The sequence below is a fragment of the Protopterus annectens genome, chromosome 6.part1 (genome assembly GCF_019279795.1).
Source record: "Protopterus annectens isolate FY-2018-M chromosome 6.part1, PAN1.0, whole genome shotgun sequence".
Lineage (NCBI taxonomy): Eukaryota > Metazoa > Chordata > Ceratodontiformes > Protopteridae > Protopterus > Protopterus annectens.
The window spans coordinates 123,332,499-123,345,520 of record NC_056738.1 but is presented as its reverse complement, the minus strand read 5'-3'; the positions used below and the strand labels follow the sequence as shown (position 1 = coordinate 123,345,520).

At 41.4% G+C, this 13,022-nt stretch overlaps 1 protein-coding gene across 1 annotated transcript in view; it reads right to left on the bottom strand.

Moving 5' to 3' along the window:
• The window catches only part of LOC122805263 (rap guanine nucleotide exchange factor 4-like), a 1,439,269-nt gene that overhangs the window by 342,501 nt on the left and 1,083,746 nt on the right, over positions 1–13,022 (bottom strand). The window contains exon 20 of the mRNA XM_044075352.1: positions 5,846–6,024. Within this exon, the coding sequence (XP_043931287.1) occupies positions 5,846–6,024 (179 nt within the window). The remainder of the gene's footprint in view (positions 1–5,845; positions 6,025–13,022) is intronic.

Genomic DNA, 13,022 nt, shown 5'->3' with positions numbered 1-13,022 from the left:
AACATGACAGAGCACAGCAGCTGGTGTCACCAGATGCATGTTTCAGGCTGTAATGGAGGCACAGGCACGTGCTGAATGGTGCAACAGAGATCAGAGGCTACAGAGCGCTGCTGTCCATTCTTTAAACAACAGCATCCAGGCGATGGTAAATGCTCAACAGCAGATTGCTGATGCTTTGGATAGACGGTTGGGTGACATGGTTGGAGTCCTTGACCATGGCATGACAATCCGCGAGCATGAGCTGTCTGTGTTGGAACATCTGGTAGGAGTGAGGTGTCGAGCACGTGGACATAGGCCGCTACATCACCTGTGTCAGGTCTACGTGTACGAGCTATCTCACATGCCCACTCCCATAGTGGCGGTAGCAGCGGCAGTGCATCTGGTGCTGTACTGTCCACACCACGACACAGCAGACCACGTGCATGTGGCCCGGGATGGTCCCAACAGGGACACAGTTCCAGTGGACTAGTGACATCAGACAGTACCCAATCTGCACCTCTGTCTGGCAGTGCCCGTGCAACCCCTGGCAGGCACAGGTCACATGTCCATGGCCGGACACCACGAACTGTAAAACCTGGCCTGTACAGTCTGCAGCTGTCAATAATACCCCTGTGTAGGCCAGACACATGGGAGAACTGTGTGCAGACAAACACACACACACTGGACACATATGTAGGGCACCGCAACACACACATGTATAACATCCACACATGCCCAATTAGATCAAAGGCCCAAACCCACACACATGATGTCATCCAGTGGTGCAGCCTAGGCCTCTGGCAAACATTAACACCCTGTGCATATGATGATGCCTGTGCCACATCCATGACATCCACACCATTGGTGCAGGGACATGCTCATATGGTCTGATGCGCAGGGTGAACAGACTAGGATGATATGTGTAGTTTACAAATGTTGACGACTGTTGACAGTGAGCAGATATACCATGTAGTACAGGTGTACAATACTGTTAACAGTATGTGTCTTGTGTAACAACAGCGCAGCCTAGGCCTCCAGCAAACATTAACACCCTGTGCATATGATGCTTGTGACACATCCCTGACATCCACACCATCGGTGCAGGGACATGCTCATATGATCTGATGCATAGGGTGAACAGACTAGGATGATGTGTAGTTTACAAATGTTGAGGACTGTTGACAGTCAGCAGATATACCATGTAATACAGGTGTACAATACTGTTAACAGTATGTGTCTTGTGTAACAACAGTGCAGCCTAGGCCTCCGGCAAACATTAACACCCTGTGCATATGATGATGCCTGTGCCACATCTCTGACATCCACACCATCGGTGCAGGGACATGCTCATATGGTCTGATGCACAGGGTGAACAGACTAGGATGATATGTGTAGTTTACAAATGTTGAGGAGTGTTGACAGTCAGCAGATATACCATGTAGTACAGGTGTACAATACTGTTAACAGTATGTATCTTGTGTAACAACAGTAAATGCATGTTGGTCATGTTGTTCTGCTGCACTTCTTCAGGTCTAATTGCACATGCCGGTGGATGTCAGTGTTTGCAGTTAAGTGTCCCATATGTCAATATGGACTACTCATAGGTATGTATGAATATACCAGCATGCACCGTGTAGCTGCCACAAACCAGTGAGAATGTCCCATGTTACAAACACATCTACCATTCCAAGAGCATGATAGCTGTGTATTAAGCTACTGTGGCCACAGACATGACATCCATAAAGGGTGACATCACGGGTACAGTTACATGGAGTGGTGAGGTAAGAGAGTAGTCTAACTGATTACAAGGGTAGAGGCCAGTGGGAAGTGTGATGCCTCAATGGGAATCAGTAATACACGTTCCCATGACAGGATGCCAACACACAACTGCACCCACACACTCAGGTATTGACACACATGTATTCAGTGACACTGTAACACACACACACACACACACACACACACACACACACACACACACACACACACACACACACACAGTAACACACACTCGCACACAGTTGCTACTGGTGGGATGAGGACCCCTGCCTATGTGCAAATCATCATTACAGTACTGTGCACCTACATGACGCGCCACAGAGAATACACATGTACAGGTAGTCAGTACGGCCTAAAATCGGGGACATCAACACAGATAGTTAAATGCATCGCCTGGGTGGTGGGTGGGGTCCTATCAGTTCAGTATGGTAACATACATCCTCACCCCAGGGACCAGTCAGTCCTACATACACACACTGTGGCATTCAGTAATTAATACACCTATGTCATACAGATACAGATACCTCACATGTGTGGGATACAAGCTCCTGCCTATGTCCTGCTTTATACATTGCAGTCTGTACAGATGTGTACACTAGTGTACAGGAGAGTGAGTAACAATTGAGATGTATTCCCCACAATACGTGACAAATATGGACACACACACAACCACACATGCCAGTACTGTGAATCTCAGACCTGCCTAGCTCATGTTATGTATGTCAGATGTATTGCAGTATTGCACACGTTACAAACTGTACTGATGCTTCCTGTGACAACAGTGTTGATATATGCACTAGGGGCATCGTATCTACTAACAGGTGTCAAGTGATTTACCTTCGCTATCACCCTGACCGCTTTCTAAGTTGTGTGGTATGTCCTTCAATTAACTAAACCATTGCTTACCAGTGACACATGGTATTGTAGGACTGCTTGTGACACACCTGTGAGCTGTCCACAGCAAACATCCGTCTGCAAAGATGCCCCGCCACTTAGTTATTTCAACACATCTATCTTTGTGTACATTCAGCATATCACCATATACAGTTGGCAATGTTGCAGCTGCACTGCAGCTGCATGATGTACTAGGAAACATGCCACCTGCATACATCAGCAACTGCACATGCATGTTATCTGAACGCACAACACTACGTGTACAGGTGTGTAGGTCCTACAATCCTGACATTTTGTCATGTTTGAAGGCATTGCAATTGGCAGATATGTGTAATAACATACATGACACATGGACTGTTATATGATATGATGGGTGACCAGTACAGAGGAGATGTTACGTTTGTCAACATTGATATCACACCTTATGTACTGTTAGCATTCAGCAGCTAAGGACCTACATTCCATGTGCATGTGTGTAATGGCTGTAGCCACCTGTTTGCACAAAGGACTACAACAGCTATGCTATTTACACGTATGTTGTGTGTGTGCCATGTACATACCCAGGGCAGGTACATGTATGTCATATCCGTACATGAGGGTGTGTACTGGTGTACAGCAACAGACATCTGCTAATGGTGGACAGTACTGAGGGCCCTTGGTATGTGTACAGCTGACCTGGTCACAGACAGTGGTATCATTGCATTGCATAACACATGATGCAACTGTGTCAGTACATATGTACTGTCTACAGTTGATGTAGAGCTTAGTACAGTACACAGGTCAAGGGTCACATGGTGGCGTACTCGTCTGTCATACAACATGTATGGTTGCGTGGTGGTGGTCCGAGGCCATGGTGGTGTCTGCAGTTTACATCCTAGAATGCAGCATGTGACACTGTGTACTGCACATGGCTCATCTGTGATGCCTTTTGTGGGAGGACCGGTCAGTACATGTGAGTGGCCTTTATGTATGTGGGGAGCTCGAGTATGGCTGGTTTTGGTGGATGTTCAAGAAGGGGGGGTGGTGTGCTGTGAAGGGGATGATGGTTATTCAATTATGTATCCAGGTGTGTTGGGGTTAAATGGCTCAGCTCAGGCCAGTCCATTATGTGGGTATGTGCTGGTAACATTTCTGTACATGTGTATTGCACATTTTAATATTCACATATTTGTGGGATTGTATTGCGGATGTATATATTTGTTCTTTGGTTATCTTCCTGATTCACATGCTGCTCCCTCGTAGACCACCAGTTCACCTATTGTACATCCAACCCAGTCTCCCATTGACGATATATTACATTACCCATCACCCCCACCCCCATATTCCACAATCAACATTCATCCCTTCTCTAGTTGATGGCCCATGGCACAGTCAACAGAACACATTGCATACACTACATATCTCTGGGACCAATATGGTTGTGAGGTCTACACTAACATTTCAAATCAACCACATGCTGTACGTCATGCACATAGGTACTCGCAAATACTTATCTTTCATGACATGGTAGGTAGACCCGGGTAATACCCGTTCATCTATGGGCCGTCCTGGCAAGGACTTCTTGGACCGCGAATGGGCAGATATTGGGCGAATGCTCTGACCATTGGTAGGGTTGCCACCTTTTCATATGACCTGGATGGGACATTTTCATGGCACACATCTGAGTTTACAGGCCAACACATACCCACGGTCATTACAAAGGATAGTACTTTAGTTTCATGCCTACATAGAAGCTTTTATTGTAGTGGCAGTGTAGTTGCTTATTCTGTTTCTTGTAACATATAGGTATTTTATATATGGACCTACGTACTGTATGGGACTATTTCATAACATATGGGACATAATTATGTCCTACTGTCACAGGATATTTCACATTTATTATGAATTTGGTATGGACACACCTGCCTAGAGGGGGACTGTCCCTCACAATGTGGGACAGGTGGTAACCCATACCATTGGGCTAGGCTTGGCAACTAGCAGCGTGCTAACATGATGCGTTTCGCTTCCACTTGGTATAACTAGTGACACTACAATGGAATACAGGCATGGGGTTTTAAATATCTTTGTTCGAGGGACGGGGACTCAATATTCAGCTACGTGCCTTTGTGTTTACTTCTTATTGTGGTGTTCGCAAGTTGTCTTGTATGCTTTGCATACATTTCAGTATCCACGGACACTGACAGGAGTGATTACTATTGGAGGCAGGCTGTACTAGTCAGCAATTTAGGTTGCGCATATGCAGCTGACATGATCACGCCTCTGTGCAGTGCTTGGATATGCCCCCTGCACTCGTACACGTTTCCTATGCACTTGGCCGTTACAGCAGTGCTCCTTCATTAATATGCATGTGGTGCTGCTGCTGCGCCATCTCTATGCTGCATGGTCGGCACAAGGCTAACGCCATCCTTGCGCCGAGCTTCATGAATCCCGGGGCATGTCTTTTTTATTATGGTATTTGATTTGCTTATCTGATTAGCATTGCTTCCAAGTTAAAGGTGTGATTTGTAAAGATTATACTTTTTTATGTTAGATACTATCTTCATGATATTATAATATATCTTAAATAAAGACAGATCTTTGTTGGTCTCAAAAGATGGAATGGCACATTTACAGCTGTTAAAACAAAAAGTTTGAGCACCATTTTGCAATCCCTTCCACTATGTGTTCATTGTCTGGTAGATGGGCGGCAATGTAGGAAGCTTTAAAGCTCTCTCCACTTTGATTTATCTACAATCTTGGTAAATGTAGGACTAATGTCAAGAATAACCAAAACAGAAAAGGTCCCACAGCTGTCTGAAGTACAAAGGCATTGTAGTTTTTCAAGGTTATGTGCAATTTTGTATGGTCAGTCAGTGAACAGAGAATTCATTTATTAGGGAAAGGATTAATGCCACACATGTGATTTATGCTTTCATATCCCCTGCAAATGTTCAGATAAGGTACATTTTTGTTCCCAATTATCTGGTCTTTGCTACCCAAATGCAAAACATTATTGTATCACAGTAGGTTTTTATAACTCTGAATTCTGGAGGACAATGCCATTTATACTTTTGTGAGATTTAAAATTTTTTTTTGCAGTGCGTTCAGTGAATAGGTAAATTATATTCACTGACTATTCGACAGCAGCTGCATTGCATTTTCCTAGAAACATGCTCTATGCCCTATAGAAATGTAACATGTTATTTATACTTACTGTGCCGCAATCTTAATAAATTTCTTCAGCAGTTGTACACGTTTGCTAAGCTGGGCACAGAGGCATATCTCAGTAACAACCCAGTACTGAATTTCATTAAATCTTCTCAGAAACAAATCTAAGTTTGCTGTGGTCTTCTTGAAAAGGTGTCTTCCAAATGTATGATACAGGAGTTCCAACTACATCAGAAAGAAAGAAAAGGAATGAGTCTTGTTAAATGCTTAAACATTTGTTGATTTTAGTAACAGACATGCAGTTGTATGTCAGTATTAGTGAAGTTGCATACAAAGGACTTGATCTCACTGGAACTATAGTACAAATATTAAATTATTTGTAATCACAGAGATTCAGTGCAAAGCATATAGTTCATGGCATCTAAGTTTCAAGGGTTAAAGCTGATAAATGTACAAATATAGTTTAAATTTTGAAGTTCTTTAAGAAAAGAACAATTGCTGTTTGTATGAACTTGAGCTCTAATCTGAAGCCTTAGTAGCTTCTTACTCTTTTCCAGCATTAGTGTCTCTTTTCTAGTGAATCCTATCTTTGCATGTTGTGGTCATTATCAGACCTTTCAGTGAGCATTCTGGGTTTATTTTTTAAGTTTTAATTGGCCTGATTTGATAACCATTTTTAAATCCCAGATTAGTTACTGCAATTCCTGTAGCAAGGCAGACAGAGCGAAAATAAGGACTTGAAACTATTAGGTCTGAAATAACCAAGTCTTGGAGTATTCCCTTTTTTCAGTTATGGCAATGTTTGGATTAGCATATACAAATGTAGAGGAGTTGGTTCATAGGTTAGAGCTAAGCTAACTGTCCTTGCGAGCCATTTCAAGCCAAGCCAATTATCCTTTGTGAGACTCAAACCCTGTACCTTGTGTTTGTAAGGTAAACACCTTAACCATTAGGCCACCCTCCCAACCTGGGGGGGGGGGGGTGTAAGCGGGTTTGTCCTCAGCAAAAAAACATCTTTAAAGGACAACAGTGACTTTGAACATTCACTGCTCTCCTGTATTTTTAAAGTTTTGTTCATAATTCTGGGACTTGCAATTACAAAGCATGGAATTACAGTACGGAATCTTCAAGTTTCTTGCAGTCCATGTAACTCTCAAAGGAATTAGTTTTATGGTACACAGCCTTACTTACAGTCCAACTCTCACAGATATATATTATTGCTGGAAAGAAACATATCTTTCACGATGCATGCATTTGTGGACAGTGCACAGTAATTGCTTTTTAAACACCTTCCCCAGATTTGCTTACCCAGTTTTCCTTCCAAGAATAAATCTTTTAATTTCATGACTGTACTCACTAACTGCAGGGTTCATTGAGCCCAGGAAAATAAAATCTTATATAAAGCAACTGTTTTTGTAACTGCTCTGTGATGTACATTCAGAAGGTTGGAGCTGTTAGTGACATGCACAGTAGCTGTTTCGTTATTATTATTTCCAGCATTTTAAATGGTTGTTCTTTTCAATTTTTGCTCTTCTCATCTTGTCTATTTACATTTCAGTGTTCTGTTTATATATATATATATATATATATATATGTATTATATGTGTGTGTGTGTGTGTGTGTGTGTAACAATTTCAAAAAATAATGAAGGTAACAATGAAATGTTCAGTGCAATAGAGGCAAAAAATCAAACATTATAATTTTAGGATGAAAACATGCATTGGTAATTGCTACTGACCACATATAGTGTTTGTTCTGTTAAATAGGTCCTTGGCCTATACTATAAATTTCTACAGTGGTGGCATATTTTAAGGTATGATCTAAATAGCAGTTTTACCAGAGAGCTGGAATAACTTACCAGTAGTCTCATTTTTATCCTGTTATACATTGTTTATGTTTTACCCTGGGGAGTAACAGGAGCATAGCCAGTTGTTAGAATAGTGGGTTTTCAGGAGCTTTTTAAACAGTATAGTAGAGTTATTAGAAGTTATCTGGCTAGGTAGTGTATTCCAGACTCTTGCAATAGTGCAACCAAAGAGAGACCTATCAACATCATTCTTATATTTGTTGACTTTTATGAGGTTCTGGTTAGTAGATTTTAAGGGTCTAGCAGTGGTATAGGGTTGAATTAGATCCTGGAATGCAGGAGTTTTGTCAGGAAGATAGTATAACTTGTGTGCTACTGACAATTGACTGAGTAGCAGAAGTTGAGGGAGCTCAAGCCAGTTAAGCTGCTTTAAAGATAGACAGTGCTGTGATCTGTATAAGGCTTCAGTAGCAAACTTGGCAATCTTGTTTTAGCAAGATTCCATTTTGTTTAAATCAGCCTGGCGGAGGTTAGTCAGGACTGGGGAGGAATAGAGGAGGATGGACAAAATATGAGTCCTTACTATTGTGGCCTTGGTATGTCTAGTGATAAAAAGTTTGTTCTTGTAGAGGAGGCCAAGCTTTTTCTTTACTTTCTTGATGGTTTGAGCTTTGTGGATGTCAAATCTCAGGTTTTTGTCAATTTGTACAGCTAGCAGTTTAGTGCGTGAGGTTGGACTGATCTGGATATTATCTTTGGAAGTTATGCAAAAGTTGTTGTCTGGAGGGGGGGACCTACTTGGGCTGAACAGAATAAGTTTTGTTTTTTTTGGGATTAAGAATGAGTTTGGTGTTAGTATACCATGTTTCAGCTAAGGTAAAGTTATTTTGGGTTAGTGTATGCCGTTCTTTTATTATGGGAGTGGCACATATAAGGGTGGTATCATTAGCATATTGTACTACTGTACTACTGAGGCAGAGAGTGTGGAGGAAGAGAACTGGTTGGTAAAAAGAGAGAAAATCAATGGGCCAAGGATGGAACCTTGAGGGACACCTAAGGATGCTGGTAACAGAGGGGACAATTGGTTTTGCCACAGGACAACCTGCTGTCAGTCTGATAAGTAGCTGCTGAACCATGAGATAGATGAGGGGCTGATGTTTAGGGCTGATTGAGTTTTGAGAAGCATATCATGTTTAACCATGTCAAAAGCTTTTGACAGGTCTAAGAATATGGAAGATATGAAAAGACCCTTGTTTCTGTAGAGGGTCACTGTATTAGTGAAAGACAGTAGTGCAGTGGTGGTGCTATGGGAGGGTCTAAAGCCAAGCTGTGCCTTAGATAGCAGGTTGTTATTTTGGAGGTACTGCATTAGTTGGATATGAACAACTCTTTCTAGTAATTTGGATAGGGGTGATAGAATAGCTACCGGTCGGTAATTGGTGAGTTCTAAGGAGTTACCTTCTTTTTGTAGTGTTATAATATGTGATGTTTTCCATAAGTTCGGTACCATGCATTCAGACAGACACCTTTTGATGAGTATAGCAACAGGATAGGCTGTGGCTTCAGCTGCTATCTGAAGGAAATTTGCTGGTAGGTTATCAGCAGCTAGTGTGGTTGGCTTGAGTTTGTGAAAGAGTTTAGAAATAACCTTGGTGGATACGGGGTGCAGGGAGAAGTTGGATGAAGTGTCTTGTATGTTGGGGTGGGTTTTGTTAGATGTTGTTGTGGGGCAGCTAGCATTATTTTGGGCATTGGCTAGGATTTGGACAGTTTCAATAAAGTACATATTGAATTGTGTGGGAATATTGTCTTGGCTGTTTACTGTCACTGGGTTGGGGTTGTGGATTTACCTGGCTATAGTATAGTATTTATTGTGGCCCAGAATCTTTGAGGATTGTTAGCATATTTTTCTTGCAAGCTTTTATAGTAGTTGGTTTTGTCATGTTTAATTAGCTTTTTGGTTTTATTATGGAGTTCTAAGTAATTTTGTCTCATAGTAATGGTTTTGTTTTTGTGGCATTGTATCCAAGCTTATCTCTTTCTTTCATTGTAATTTTGATTTTTTTAGTTAGTCAATGGGCATATTTTGCTTTTATTCTAATGGTTCTGCAGGGTGCACGATAGTTTAAGATTTGTAAGAAGGTTGAGTTAAAGTACTGCACAGCTTCATCAAGAGACAGTTCCTTTCTTACTACTCGGAAGATAGTCTGACTGATGTATTGGGATCTATTTCTAATTAGATAGTTTGGTTGATGGTCACTTAAACTATCAGGTAGACAGCCATACACACATACACACCCCTGGATTCCATTGTCTCTGGCAGTGTTGGGCACATCTTTGTAGAGGCTGTTGACATAGCAATTACCTCCAGGTTGGTATCTTTAGGCTGTGCCCAGATTATAGTGTTGCATACCTATTAATTGATGAGTACACCCACCCACATCTCTATGATTGGATGTGACTATGGCTGGCACCTTGAACAACTGGTAGTCTGCCATTCACTGGGAATCCACTTGTCAGAGGTAGATTGCTGGTCTGCTGCCACAGACCCAGAAGTACCAGTGGCAGTGCTGTCTGTCACTGGGAAGCCCCTGCCTCAATAAAAATAGCTATATTCCTGCTATGCATCCTCAAGATCAGTAAATCAGGGGCAAAAACTATAGACAATGGGTTTAGGATTACCCAGGATGGAGACAGTGTCAGTCTGTCCTGGGTCTGTGAGTTAAACTGTGTGCTGACATTATCCTTAGACCCTCTGCAGATGCTTACCTCAGCCTGTTGTCCTGGTTTAGGCTTTACAGCTATCACCATAGCAGGGGTCTGTCCTTGAATACACAATACATGAAATATCACTCAGACAGTAAGGTATGATGACCTGTGTCACACAGCCAGCCCAGCTATCAGGAATTTTGTAAATAATTCTGTGTCATTTGTGAATATTGATATGATTTATACAGAAGTGTGTGTAAAGTACTGAACTAAAATGTAATCACATCATGCCCTATTGGAAGTGAACAGGAATGTACCTGCACTGCTGTGACTGTTTATATGTACATGTTTAATGGAAACTGGAACATATGAGCTTAACTTGAAATTCAGACAAAATAGTTGAAATTAAATTATTTTTTTTAATTATTGGGCCATAAACAGAAGATGTTATCTCTTAGTTTCAGTGCAGTAGCAGACACAATGTCTAGTGCTGGAAGTTTTTTGTATTGTCTTGAAAGAGAAGTAATTACTAGGTTTGAGATGTAGAAGTGTTTTATTGTTTTATGACTTCCCAGATCTGCAAACGTCTGAGAGATATGTACTTTTCACAGGGAGATGCTAAAATTCTGTTAGTTTCTGACAAAGACAGTTTAGCTTGGGAACTGAAGCCAGGTGACAAAAAGTGATGTAATCCAAGCTAACCCAGCAGTAATATTTGATATTAATTTAAGAACTCTTTCAGAGAGAGACATTACATTTTGCATTTTGTCTTTAACCAGGAAGCATCCACTCATCTGCACTTGCCTTGCTGTAAGTACGGCATAGTAACTCTTTTAGATTCAGATAGAAATATAGTAAAGTATAGCTTAGATGTTTTCTTTATTTATTTGAGACTGTCCTGCGATGATGTTTTAAATATTTCCTCAGATTTTGAAGTCTGATGTAACTGATTACTTGCTGAGTATTGTCTTGTTCTTTTATCATTTAATATTAAATATATTTAAACCTTTTAATTGTGGCTGGTCTGTTTAGAGATATTTAAGCTCTTAGCGTACTTGCATATCTATATGGTGACACTGTACAGGCCACTCCTAAAAAGCCTTGCTCTTGGTCAGACTACCATTTGGATTAATACTAACATTACGCACTAGGACTGGACACCCTTTGTTAAGGGCCTTAAAGTAGCTGATAAGAGTGGCTGGTGGCACCTATAACTGCTGTATAGTCTGGGCAGAAGGGGGCTTAGCTAGTAAACCTGTGCCAGCCTTTCCCAGGTGTGTGTGTGTGTGGGGGGGGTGTGGGGGTGTTTATATATAAATCAAACCTCATAATGTGTATGTGTGTGTCAGCTACTTGGACAGGAACATGAAGCACTGGTTGGACAGAGAGGGTACTGGAGGTTTTGGCTTGGCCACTTAGCTGAGATCTCAACCCTACAGCTGTGCCAGTGGGTTGTCTTATTGGAGATCTGGAGAAAGAGGGAGGAGCCAGCCCCAAACTGACTGTGATCTCTGTGTGATCTTAAGTTAAATTGCACTTTACTGTGTGTGTGTGCACTTGTCATCCTCCCAGTGTGTACACTCCCCACTGTTGCCAGTGGTGTGAATTGAGGCTCCTTAATTACTGGCCAGTGTAGGGGCATCACATATTAATTGGATGGCAGTGGTGGGATAGCCACATCACATATTAATTGGCTTGTAGTGGTGTGGATATTGAATTCCTGTAGCCTGTAAACAGTGGTCATTAAAGGACCACTACGGGAAAAAAATTAAAAAATATATATATTTTAACTTTTCCTTAAGTTAGGCTCATTGCAAACCTGTATGCAAAAGATAGAAGTAGTTACTACTAATTTTATTCAGTGTGTAACCCTGACTGACCTCCTGATGAGGGCTGTTGTCTTCTAAAGAAAAATCTTCCCCATGATACACTTTGAGTCTACTGTTTCTGAGAATACAGTGCCCATAGCTGGGCTGTCATGTAAGACTTCCATTCACTTAGAATGGAAGAAGAGGAAAGAGCAGCTAAATCTGACAGGCATCAGTAAAAGTATAATTTACTGTCACACAGTGACTTTTACAAATGTTTCCCTACAATGTGTTACACATCTTCCAGAACTGCCAACTCACTGCTGAGATAACAGAGTTTATTTAGACATTCAACTTTGATCTGCTTCATTTCCTTCTCAAGTTACTCCACCCATATCCCCACCCTTAGCTAGAAGAGCTTCACATTTCCTGGCCTGCTAGGTTCAGCTAATTTGAATGACAATACACATCAAACAGAGTTGTTTCCAGCCAGCCAGGTGTGCCTCTGAAACTGTTCCCTCATTTCCCTTCTTACAGCTATCACCTGAATAGCACTTTCACAGTAAGTCATGGTAGAAATATGCTTTTAGCAATACTTAATGTAAAGGTGTCTAAGTATTCCTCTGAACATGCCCATAACATATACAGATAGCAATTAATATGGGCCACTGACAGATTTAGCTATGACTACAAATTCATACTCTAACCAAAATGAATATTCATATTTGCCTTACACATAATTGCAGTCCTCTGCATTTTTATCCATTAGGCATGCCACTGATGCATACCTCTCAACCTCTTAGGCTAAGAAATCTGGACAAACCCATAAAAACAGCGGTACAAATAGGGACAATTTTGAAATATTGCTCTTATGAACTTAGAAAGTTGATAGAATAACA